General features: G+C 50.6%; 1 protein-coding gene across 2 annotated transcripts in view; it reads right to left on the bottom strand.

The window, feature by feature from the left end:
• Positions 1-9,539, bottom strand: part of RNF185 (ring finger protein 185) — a 31,078-nt gene extending 21,539 nt beyond the window's left edge. For both annotated transcript variants that reach the window (XM_078620340.1, XM_078620341.1), the window contains exons 1-5: positions 9,028-9,539; positions 7,109-7,127; positions 6,044-6,156; positions 1,427-1,481; positions 4-121 (exon numbers count right to left, since the gene is read on the bottom strand). In XM_078620340.1, coding sequence (XP_078476466.1) covers positions 4-121; positions 1,427-1,481; positions 6,044-6,156; positions 7,109-7,127; positions 9,028-9,239 — 517 coding nt within the window. In that variant the 5' untranslated portion in view covers positions 9,240-9,539. The remainder of the gene's footprint in view (positions 1-3; positions 122-1,426; positions 1,482-6,043; positions 6,157-7,108; positions 7,128-9,027) is intronic.
• Between the last annotated feature and the right edge of the window lie 3,207 nt (positions 9,540-12,746).

Below are 12,746 nucleotides of genomic sequence, written 5' to 3'. Positions count from 1 at the left end.
TACCTGGGGGCGGCCGTCCGTCGTTGATGTTGAAGGCCGTGGCGATGAAGCCGAAGGGGAAAGCGCCGATGCCAAATGACATCTGAAGCCCTCCGTCCCCAAAGCCGAACCCTTGGAACCCCTGGGAAGGAGCCGGCGGGGGGGGGGGGGGGAGAGATTTTAAACTACTTATTAATTTCGCCAGGTGAAAGGCCCCGCTAAGATGCTACGTAGCTCGTGTTCAGTCGCTGAAATCATCATCATCGCGTGGACATTTATAGCAGCCAGCAAACACTCCAAACGCACCATTCTACATACCCACAGAGACCCACGTTCATACAGAGACCCATACTCAAACTCAACTAGTTTCATGTTGCCGGATGTAAGGCCCCTCTGAACTGCTGGGTGGCTCTTTGTACTATGCACTTTCTTTTAACTCACTCTGCCTGTTGTCGTTGTTGTATCCTCAAACCTTGTAACTCAATTTTAACCCACTTCCCAATGTGGTATTGACTGCAAACTTGGTATACTTATGTCATACTGATGACAATACTATATTCTATCATAAAAAATAAAGAATATATTTTTAAACAATCTTTTAACACGCTTTCTTTTAGCTCACTCTGCCTGTTGTCGTTGTTGTTGTCATATCCTGAAATCTTGTAACTTAATTTGAACCCGCTTCCCAATGTGGTATCGACTGCAAACTTGGTATACTTATGTCATACTGATGACAAAACTATATTCTATCATAAAAAATATAAAATACATATTTTTAAACAATCTTTTTTATATGTTATGTTTTGGCTTGGGTCTAATTGTCCACGGTCAACTGACGTTGGCTGTAATTGGCCACGGTCCCTTACGTTATGGCAAACTTCGGGGCCACTTCCTGGAGTCGTGGAGTTCTGCCATTACTACAGTACATTCCATAAAAGCGTGTTTAAAAAAAATATTTTTTTGACTTATTCAGAAGCTACCCGCCCATCACAAATGATAGCAGCAGTTTAACCAAGTGGCTATCATCATCATCACCATCACGTGGAGATTCATGGCAGCAGCCAAATAGTCTAAAACACACGATTCTACATACTCACAGAGACCTGTAGAGAGTGTGGATGAGTGAGGGTGAGTGAGGGTGAGTGAGGGTGAGTGTGGGTGAGTGAGGGTGAGTGATGGTAAGGGTGGGTGAGTGAGGGCGAGTGAGTGTGTGATGGTGAGTGATGGTAATGGTGGGTGAGTGAGGGTGGGTGAGTGATGGTGAGTGATGGTAAGGGTGGGTGAGTGAGGGCGAGTGAGTGTGTGATGGTGAGTGATGGTAAGGGTGGGTGAGTGAGGGTGAGTGAGGGTGAGGGTGGGTGAGTGAGAGGGTGAGTGATGGTGAGGGTGGGTGAGTGAGGGCGAGTGATGGTGATGGTGTGTGATGGTGAGTGTGAGGGTGTCTCACCCCTCGTGCTTCTGGTTCTGGGCGCTGTCCCTGGGGTCTGGGCGGAGTTTTCTCTCTGCAGAGCAAACGACACCGCTCACCACTCACTCACCACTCACACACCGCTCACCACTCACTCACCGCTCACACACCGCTCACACACCGCTCACACACCGCTCACACACCGCTCACTCACCACTCACTCACCTCTCACTCACCTCTCACTCACCACTCACTCACCACTCACTCACCACTCGACTCACCCACTCGACTCACCCACTCAGTGGTGGTGGTTATAGTGGTAATGGTATGTGGTGGTGGAGGTGGTTATAATGGTAATAGTTGTGGTGGTTGTGGTTATAGTGGTGATGGTTATAGCGGCCATAGTGGTGGGGGTGGTGGTGGTTATGGTGGTGGTTATAGTGGTGGTTGTGGTGGCTATAGTGGTGGTGGTTGTGGTGGTGGTTACAGTGGCGGTGGTTGTGGCGGTGATTCTAGTGGTGGTGGTTGTGATAGTATGGGGAGCGGTAGCAGAGTGGTTAGCATGCTGCGCTATGAACCCGGCGACCCGAGTTCCACTCCCGCTCACGGCCAACGACAGCGTTGTGCAGCAGAACCACGCGGATACGAGGAAGCTGCAAGGGCTGTTGCCGTTCATTAACGCTGTTGCACACAACACCCTCAACTCACCCCAGAGGGCGGTGCTCTCTATCGGGTCCTTTACCCCGGACACTGAACATTGTCTGGTCCTGACTGGATGTCTCACTCGGGAAGCCTCTCCCTCGGCCCATCCTTACTGCATATCTAGATTTGAAGCTTCCGTGACTGCAGGGATCCATACTCTTTGGTTCTTTCGGTCACGTAGGTAGAAAATAAAATAAATCACGACGTTTGCGGGCGCAACGCAAGCGTCCGTCATCAGGTGGGAAGGCGCGGTCTGCTGCCGAGGCAGACTGTTTTAAAATGTTTGAAATGGGTGTAGCTCAAGGGTCATACAGAAGCAGAGTTCGCAAACGGGTTTTGATTCCTTACCCGTACCCAGCCGCACCAGGGTCGCAAATGGGTACCCGTTCCCTACCTGTACCCTACCCGAAATGAGTGACAAATGGTTACTCACCAGTGACTCACGGCCTACCCGTACCCGTACCCGGCCGCACCAGGGTCGCAAACGGCTACCCGTACCCATACCCGGCCGGGTACGGGTAGCCGGGTATCGGGTAGGGTACGGGTATTGGGTACCCAGTTGCGACCTCTGTACAGAAGTGGCCGGGGCTAGTGATGGATTAGCATGAATGCTAATCAGCATGAATGCTAATCAGCATGAACGCTAATCCCTCACATTAACATAGCCACTCCCGTGCCCTCGTCGAGGAGGCCGCTCTCCTCCTATCTTACAGTTACATGCTCATTCCTTACTGAATTTTTTTTTTGAGACCCCCCCCCACCTCCTACACATTCCACAAGTAGTGACTAATCCCATATCTGCATTTTCCATAAATTTGCTAAATTCCTCTGCTGACATGCAAATTCCTTTGTCAAGGTGCCCTCCTCCTCTAACCCAGCTTAAATATATGCTGCCAAGCCTGGTGGTGTTCATTCAGACGCTGTATTGCCAACAGACCTGTTCTTCACCTGAGGACGGCTGCTTGCGTTGCGGCCGAAACGTCGTGAGAATTGTATTTTATAACGTTTTATTTTTATTATTTTATTATTTCCCTTCTACGTGACTTTACCGAAAGAACCAAGAAGATGATTCCTTACTGAATGTTCGGGACGCTACTCTCAGCTATTCCCTTGGCTCTCGCACTTGTCTGCCCGGAGCGGGGGCTCATCCAACGCCGCCTGGCGACGAGGGGGCAGACCCCTTGCAGCCGATCCTTGTCGTTTATTGTGAAAATTCGGTCACAGTTCCTATGATCACCGTTACATTGCTTTAATGGCTTTATTTTGGTGATTTCGAAAACGCTTTTTTGGTTTGGCCATGTTTGTTTGTTGTAGTACGGCGTTAGACTGATGGCCTTAATCTAAGTTGTCTTGCGGTTGTTGTTGTTTGACTTGCATCCCACTGGGATTTTTGCACACAGCGTTGGTGTACGGTGCTTTTTCTGCAATATTTTGCCGTCTTTTCTTGGATTTTCTGTTTGCACATAGTCACATAGTCACTTTAAGATGTTTTCTTCTTCATGGTTTGTTTTTTGTTTGTTGCGGTTGCACCCGACTCAAGAGCCGAATGGCTCACAGGGCTATACCAAATCAATGAAACTGAAAACTTAAACTGAAACACCACCGGTGACACGACGTGATCCCTAACTGGCAACTCGCTCGCACCCCCCTCTGTTCGCCCGCTCAAGGTTCCTCACACAACTCCTCTACACCAGCAATGATTATTTGAACTGGTCCTGGGACTCTTTTAGGTCGATTAAGCCTCAAATGAGTACATGGATGCTGTTTGTAAACATCGCCACTGGGGAGACAAAGGCGGCTGGGGGCGGTGCTGGCCACCCACCCCCTCGTGTGCAGTGCCGGCCTTTATAGGTGTTGGCTAACAGCACTTGCCCCAATAGTCTGTTACAGATTATATGGAGGTCTGTTTTGGTGGTTATAGTGGTGGTGGTTATAGTGGTGGTGGTTATAGAGGTAGTGGCTATAGTGGTGGTGGTTATAGTGGTGGTTGTGGTTTTAGTGGTGGTGGTGGTTATAATGGTGGTGGTTATAGTAGTGGTGGTTATAGTAGTGGTGGTTATAGTGGTGGTGGTTATAGTTGTGGTGGTTATAGAGGTAGTGGTTATAGTGGTGGTGGTTATAGTGGTGGTGGTTATAGTGGTGGTGGTTATAGTGGTGGTGGTTATAGTGGTGGTTGTAATTTTAGTGGTGGTTGTGGTTTTAGTGGTGGTGGTTATAGTGGTTGTGGTTATAGTCGTGGTGGTTATAATGGTGGTGGTTATAGTGGTGGTGGTTATAGTGGTGGTGGTTATAGTCGTGGTGGTTATAGTGGTGGTGGTTATAGTGGTTGTGGTTTTAGTGGTGGTGGTTATAGTGGTGGTGGTTATAGTGGTGGTGGTTATAGTGGTGGTGGTTATAGTGGTGGTGGTTTTAGTGGTGGTGGTTATAGTGGTGGTGGTTATAGTGGTGGTGGTTATAGTGGTGGTTGTGGTTTTAGTGGTGGTGGTTATAGTGGTTGTGGTTTTAGTGGTGGTGGTTATAGTGGTGGTGGTTATAGTGGTGGTGGTTATAGTGGTGGTGGTTTTAGTGGTGGTGGTTTTAGTGGTGGTGGTTATAGAGGTAGTGGCTATAGTGGTGGTGGTTATAGTGGTGGTTGTGGTTTTAGTGGTGGTGGTGGTTATAATGGTGGTGGTTATAGTAGTGGTGGTTATAGTAGTGGTGGTTATAGTGGTGGTGGTTATAGTTGTGGTGGTTATAGAGGTAGTGGTTATAGTGGTGGTGGTTATAGTGGTGGTGGTTATAGTGGTGGTGGTTATAGTGGTGGTGGTTATAGTGGTGGTTGTGGTTTTAGTGGTGGTGGTTATAGTGGTTGTGGTTATAGTCGTGGTGGTTATAATGGTGGTGGTTATAGTGGTGGTGGTTATAGTGGTGGTGGTTATAGTCGTGGTGGTTATAGTGGTTGTGGTTTTAGTGGTGGTGGTTATAGTGGTTGTGGTTTTAGTGGTGGTGGTTATAGTGGTGGTGGTTATAGTGGTGGTGGTTATAGTGGTGGTGGTTATAGTGGTGGTGGTTTTAGTGGTGGTGGTTATAGTGGTGGTGTTTATAGTGGTGGTGGTTATAGTGGTGGTTGTGGTTTTAGTGGTGGTGGTTATAGTGGTTGTGGTTTTAGTGGTGGTGGTTATAGTGGTAGTGGTTATAGTGGTGGTGGTTATAGTGGTGGTGGTTATAGTGGTGGTGGTTTTAGTGGTGGTGGTTATAGTGGTGGTGGTTATAGAGGTAGTGGCTATAGTGGTGGTGGTTATAGTGGTGGTTGTGGTTTTAGTGGTGGTGGTGGTTATAATGGTGGTGGTTATAGTAGTGGTGGTTATAGTAGTGGTGGTTATAGTGGTGGTGGTTATAGTTGTGGTGGTTATAGAGGTAGTGGTTATAGTGGTGGTGGTTATAGTGGTGGTGGTTATAGTGGTGGTGGTTATAGTGGTGGTGGTTATAGTGGTGGTTGTGGTTTTAGTGGTGGTGGTTATAGTGGTTGTGGTTATAGTCGTGGTGGTTATAATGGTGGTGGTTATAGTGGTGGTGGTTATAGTGGTGGTGGTTATAGTCGTGGTGGTTATAGTGGTTGTGGTTTTAGTGGTGGTGGTTATAGTGGTTGTGGTTTTAGTGGTGGTGGTTATAGTGGTGGTGGTTATAGTGGTGGTGGTTATAGTGGTGGTGGTTTTAGTGGTGGTGGTTATAGTGGTGGTGGTTATAGTGGTGGTGGTTATAGTGGTGGTTGTGGTTTTAGTGGTGGTGGTTATAGTGGTAGTGGTTATAGTGGTGGTGGTTATAGTGGTGGTGGTTTTAGTGGTGGTGGTTATAGTGGTGGTGGTTATAGTGGTGGTGGTTATAGTGGTGGTGGTTATAGTGGTGGTTGTGGTTTTAGTGGTGGTGGTGGTTATAGTGGTTGTGGTTTTAGTGGTGGTGGTGGTGACTGTGAACCTGGGGTCCTGCTGGTTGGCGCTCCCTCGTCCGTAGAGAGGGATCACTTTGTCTCGACTGATGCCAGCCTTGCACACCGGGCACATCTGCCTGCTAGGGCGCGTCTCCAGCCACTACTCACACAGAGACACACACAGACTCACATATAAACTCACACACAGACTTACACACACACAGACTTACACACACACTCATATATAAACTCGCACACAGACTTACACACACACTCACATATAAACTCACACACACTCTCACAGAGACACACACACACTCACATATAAACTTACACACAGACTTACACACACACTCACATATAAACTCACACACAGACTTACACACACACTCACATATAAACTCACACAGACTTACACACACACACAGACTCACATTTAAACTTACATATAGACTCACACACAGACTCACATATAGACTCGCATATAGTCACACAACAACAACCGCCATTTGCCACTAAGTGGCGGTGACGTCACCACGATGCTTGTGCCAGGCCATGTGCACCTTGAGGCCACATGAAGTGTCGAACGCCCACTGGCAGGTCACGGGGCAGACCCAGGTGCCACGGGTCGACTGACTGAGATGACCGAGATAACTGGCTGATGCACCACTTGTGCCCCCTACTGTGCCAACTTGCTGTGCTTTAGCCACCCGGCGCTCCTCTCGTTGTTGTGAGCGTCGCTCCTCCGCCCTCCGTTGTTGTTGGAGGGCGACTGCCTCCAACTGCCCAGTAGCGTCCTTCACGAGCCTCCCCCACAGAGGCCGATCTTGACACCGCTGGTACCAGTCATCGGCAAGTCCACTCAGCTCCACGTCCTCCTGTACCACATCACTCCATCTGTTCTCTAGCCCGTGCCGCACCCGTTTAGCCCCCTCGATCCGGCTGAACAAAAGCTGTTTAGGCATGCAGTGGCTGGGCATGCGGGCTACATGACCCAGCCAACGCAGTCTTGCGTGCCAGAGGAGCTCACCGATGGGACTTTGCCCACTCAATCACCCACTCACCCACACACCCACTCATCTACTCACTCACTCTCACTCTCCTGCCCTCACCTGATGGAGGCAGGGCCAGCTGTGATGGATCCCCAGGCAGCATCCGAAGGGGGGGGGGGGGGAAGATAGTACAAGTCATGGTCTATCCACTGATGAATGGAGATCAACATAGTGATGTTTCTACACTAAGTTTGACTCAACACTGCCCACAGATTCAACACTGCCCATCAACTAAACACTGCCCATAGAAGGGAAATAATACAATAATAAAAAATAAAACATAATACAACTTAATTTGATTACGTTTTATTTTGATTATTTTATAAATGTTATTTTATGTTTGTTTTCCCTTTTACATGACTTTACCGAAAGAACCAAGAATATGAATCCCTGCAGTCACAAAAACTTTAAATCGAAACTGCCAATAGACTCAACACTGCACCAAAGACTCAACACTGCCCATAGACTCAACACTGCACATAGACTCGAAGTGTATAGCGCAGTGTATCGTGTAGAGGCCGACCGAAATTAGTTTTTTTTCGTTTCAGCGCCGAAAGTTGGCAAATGGCCACTTTCGGCATACTTTCGGGTTCGGCCGAAAGTCAATTTTAAACTTTCGGTCTGGTTTCGGTTTTGGCCGAAACTGATATTGACTTTTGGTCGTCAACCAAAGATCTATTTTTAGAATATAACGCTACTGCTAAGTCTATCAGCCGGTCAGTCGGCGCTAGGCAATCCTATGCGATAGGCTGCATACACACACACGTCAGCAGGGGGGGGGGGGCAGCGACTGCGGAGCGATTCGCGCGCTGCGCTACGAACCCGGCGGCCCGAGTTCGATTCCCGCTCACGGCCGGTGACGATTATTTGAACCGGCCCTGGGCCTCCTCTAGGGCGATTCAGCCTCAAACGAGTAAGTGGTGTGGTGTCAACATCGCCACTGGGGAGACAAAGGCGGCCGGCCGTGGTGAATCCAAGTCCCGGGCGAAGTCGGGTAGTAAAGCGAGTATTTCATAAATCTTGTGTACAGGTAACTTCGGTTATACACCTTTCTGTTTCGGTCTTGGTCGAAAGTGAAGTTAAACTTTCGGTTTCGGCTTCGGTTTCGGCCGAAAGTCGATTTTTTACTTTCGGTCTGGTTTCGGCCGAAACCAGAAATTCAGTTTCGGTCGGCCTCTAGTATGGTGTATAGTAGTATAAAGTGTAGTGTATAGTAGTGTGTAGTGTATAGTGTAGTGTATAGTGTAGTGTATAGTGTAGTGTATAGTGTAGTGTATAGTAGTGTAGTGTATAGTAGTATAACGTGTAGTGTACCGTGTGTAGTATAATGTATAGTAGTGTATCACTCTGGGGGATTATTGAGGGGGGTTATTCTGCTAGGGATTACTCTGAGGTGATTACTCTGAGTGGATGGGCGAGGGGGATTACTACGTGTGGGATTACTCTGAGAGATTACTATGTGGGGGATTACTCTGTGGGAGATTACTGTGGATGTCACTCCCCGTTACTCAGAGAGGGATTACTTTGGGTGGATTATTCTAGATGTCACTCTCCGTTAGTTATTGTATAGGGGATTACTCTGAGGGGGATTACTCTGTGGGAGATTACTCAGTGGGAGATTCCTCTGTGGGAGATTACTCTGTGGGAGATTACTCTGTGAGGGATTACTCTGATAAGGGGTTACTCTGATAAGGGGTTACTCTGCAGGGGATTACTGTGGCTGTCACTCCCCGTGACTCGGCGAGGGAATACTCTGAGGGGATTAGTCTGTTAATAAATTACTCTGAACGTCACTCAACGTTACTCTGCGAGGGATTACTATTTGAGTGGATTACTCCGCTAGGGAATTACTTTGGATGTCATTCCGTTACTCTGGTGAGGGATTGCTCTGTGAGGGGATTACTCTGATAATGGATTACTCTGCATGGGGTTACTCTGGATGTCACTCCCCGTTACTCTGCGAGGGGATTACTCTGTACCAGAACAGGTGTCCGCAGAGGCTGATCACCGCATCCCTGGCCACGTCCAGGCAAATGTTGCACTCAAACGTGGGGTCCGCTCCTCCTCCTCCCTCGGCTCCCTCTTCACCTCCTCCACCCCCTCCACCTCGTCTCGCCGCCTCCACCTCCTCATCCGTTGCTGCTGCTGCTCCTGCTGCTGTTGCAGCAGCCGCTTCCGCTGGGCCCGACATCGCCTCTCCTCCTCGTCTCCCTCCTCGTCTCACACCTCCTCACCTCACCTCCTCCTCCTTTCCTCACCACCTCCTCCTCTTCTCCCACCTCCTACGCCTTCCTCCACCTCCTCCACCTCGTCTCCCCCACCTCCTCTAGAGATCCTCCTTGAGCTGCCGTGCTGAGTTGCGAAGCTCAAGAAGCCGCCATCTTACGTAGGGGGTGGGGGGGGGGTTCACCGCGCGCCCACCCGGCTTCGTGATGTTAAAGGGACTCTGACGCCACCCCCTCCCACCCCGAGCGCGCGCCCCCACAGCCGCTCGCTGATTGGAAGCGGAGTCACCCCTCCCCCCACTCCCACCACACCCCACCACGATGAAGTCACTCACCCCGTGCCAAGATGGCTCCCCCGAAAGCGAACGTCGGCGGTTAGTGACGTAACACGAGGGTTTAATACGCGTGGTCCAATAGGGAAGCGGGGGACAGAGGGGAGGGGCTGTGACGTAATGAGGGGACGGGTTGTGGGGGACTGAGGGGAGGGGCTGTGGGAGAATGAGGGGAGGGGCTGTGGGGGACTGAGGGGAGGGGCTGTGGGGGACTGAGGGGAGGGGCTGTGGGGGACTGAGGGGAGGGGCTGTGGGGGACTGAGGGGAGGGGTTGTGGGGGACTAAGGGGAGGGGTTGTGGGGGACTGAGGGGAGGGGCTGTGGGGGACTGAGGGGAGGGGTTGTGGGGGACTGAGGGGAGGGGTTGTGGGGGACTGAGGGGAGGGGTTGTGGGGGACTGAGGGGAGGGGCTGTGGGGGACTGAGGGGAGGGGTTGTGGGGGACTGAGGGGAGGGGCTGTGGAGGACTGAGGGGAGGGGCTGTGGGGGACTGAGGTGAGGGGCTGTGGGGGACTGAGGGGAGGGGCTGTGGGGGATTGAGTGGAGTGGCAGTGGGGATAGAGGGAGAACTGAGGGGAGGGGCGACTGAGGGGAGGGGCAGTGGGGGAAAGAGGGGCGGGGCTCTGGTGGAATGAGGGGAGGGGCTGTGTAGGAGTGGACGGGCGGGGCTGTGGGGGGCTGAGGGGAGGGGCTGTGGGGGAGTGGAGGGGCGGGGCTCTGGGGGATCGAGAGGCTCTCTGGTTTTCTCCTCCCATCGCCGTGGAGCTGCGATCGGCCAAACCAACGTCCCTAATCGACGCTGAGTCAACGTCGCCGTGCAAATCGCCTCCTCGACTCGAACCTCGCAGCGGGAGCGGCAGCAGCGGCAGCAATGTCGCAGTCGCCATTCACCGCTTAGGGGGAGGTCACGTGACAGACCCAGGTGCCATGGGTTGACTGCTGCTGTGCCAGGCTAGGTGCATGAGGTCACGTGACAGACGCACGTGACATGGGTTTACTGCTGCTGTGCCAGGTAAGGTGCAGTAGGTCACGTGACAGACCCAGGTGCCATGGGTTGACTGCTGCTGTGCCAGGCTAGGTGCAGGAGGAGGTCACGTGACAGACCCAGGTGCCATGGGTTGACTGCAGTGGCGGCTCCTGCAAAATCTCTCAGGGGGGGCAAATGTCTGAATGATTGATAAGGATAAGGTCCACCCATGCAATGGATAAATTAACAGCTTAAGCATGTAAAGGCAACTTCACTTCTTTAATATTAATGAAAAATAAAGTGACTCTTACAATACATCTTGTTTGTTTCTATACTCACTATTATTACAATCCACTCAGTTTCTTTTATTAAAGATTCCACTAGGTGGCGACAAATAATATTGTTGACTGAAACGTCCTTACGTATGATGACGTAAGCACGTTAGTGCGAGCCCTCCCGGAAGCCATAGAGAATGCATTGGAGCGCCTGCCGTTCGAAAAAAACATCTTTGAATGTAAGTCTATGGGAACACTCTGGGCGATTCTCAGCCAGAGTGAAATCGCCCAAAAAGAGGCGGTACTCCACAGAACGTGACATGACGCTGATTGGACTATATCCAGAGGCACAATAACGGCTCGCGTAACTCTGTGGTTGAATAACATTGGTGGTGCGTCGCCCAATCGCCCTAATGAAGAAACCGCCCCTGGTTGACTGCTGATGTGCCAGGCTAGGTGTAGGAGGAGATCACGGGATAGACTCAGGTATAATGGTTAACTGCTGCTGTGCCAGGCTAGGTGCAGGAGGAGATCAAGGGACAGATCCAGGTGCCATGGGTTGACGTCTGTGCCAGGATATGTGCAGGAGGATGTCACGTGACAGACCCAGCAGGTGGCATGGGTTGACTGCTGTTGTGCCAGGCTAGGTGCATGAGGAGATCATGGGACAGATACAGGTGCAATGGGTTGACTTCTGTGCCAGGATAGGTGCAGGAGGAGGTCACGGGATAGTTCCCAGGTTGACTGCTGACTGAGATAACTGCTCATTCACCGCCTGTGAAGAGAATACGGCATGACCCTCCTGCAATCCGGCCATCGAGGTCGCCTCGGTGGCGAGGTGTTAAATCCCTCGCCTGGTATACAGGAAGTCGTGGGTTCAATCCAGACCCTGACGCCTGCAGCTGTATTATTTGGAGTCTGCGGTGTCTCTCGCCTCCCCTGGGTGACGTGGATCTTTATACGGGTCCTCTGGTTCACGTGGCAAATCGACGTCTCTACGCGTTTAGAGTATTTGGAGTATGCCGCTATAAATTTCCACGTGATGAAGACGATATCAGCCACTCCGTTGTGCTATCATTTGCGATGGCCAAGTAGCCTTTGAAACAGAGATACAGAGCTCAGTGGGGTCTTACACCTGGTAAAATAAAAAAAAGTTTCGTTTTAGTATGGGTCTTTGTCGGTCTGTCTGGGTCTCTGTGGGTCTGTTTGGGTCTCTGTGGGTCTCTATGAGTCTATATGAGTCCTTATGGGTCTCTGTGGGTCTGTATGGGTCTATGTGCATCTGTATGGGCACTCCATGGGTCTCTGTGGGTCTGTATGGTTTTCCATGGGTCTCTTTAAGTCTGTATTGTTCTCTATGAGTATTGATCTCTGTGGGTCTGTATGGGTCTCTGTGGGTCTGTATGGGTATATGTGGGTCTCTATGAGTCTCTGTGAATCTTTATGGGTCTCTGTGGATCTCTCTGGGTATGCAGAATGCAGCCTTGCCTTCTGGAGGAGCTCACTGATGGGACTCTGTCCTGATCTTTCAAGGATTTGTGAGCTCCTCACACAATATAGCCTAGTTATAAGCAGGATAGATCTTAGGCAGGCCAGCCTGAATGTTTCGAACCGGTGCAGATGTTCCATTAGAGGGGTCCATTTTTCCAAGCTAGAGAAGGGAGGGGATGACTATGGCCAAGAAGACCTGAAGCTTCGTGTGAAGCGACAGACCAGGTAGCTTCCACATAGCAGCGTTAGGTAGCCGATGAAAAGATAATGCCGGCCGACTGATTCAGTGAGCAGAGAGTCAGGGACTCCGAAAGCACGAAGAATCCAGAGTGCAGGTCTATTGATTGTATCATAGGTCTTGACCAGGTAAATATAGCAGAGATGTAGGTCCTGTTGTCATTCCTTACACC

Source organism: Lampetra planeri, chromosome 71 (genome assembly GCF_965212315.1).
Source record: "Lampetra planeri chromosome 71, kcLamPlan1.2.h2, whole genome shotgun sequence".
Classification (NCBI taxonomy): Eukaryota; Metazoa; Chordata; class Hyperoartia; order Petromyzontiformes; family Petromyzontidae; genus Lampetra; species Lampetra planeri.
Note: the sequence above shows the minus strand (reverse complement) of the source record. Positions and strands in the feature narration are given on the sequence as shown.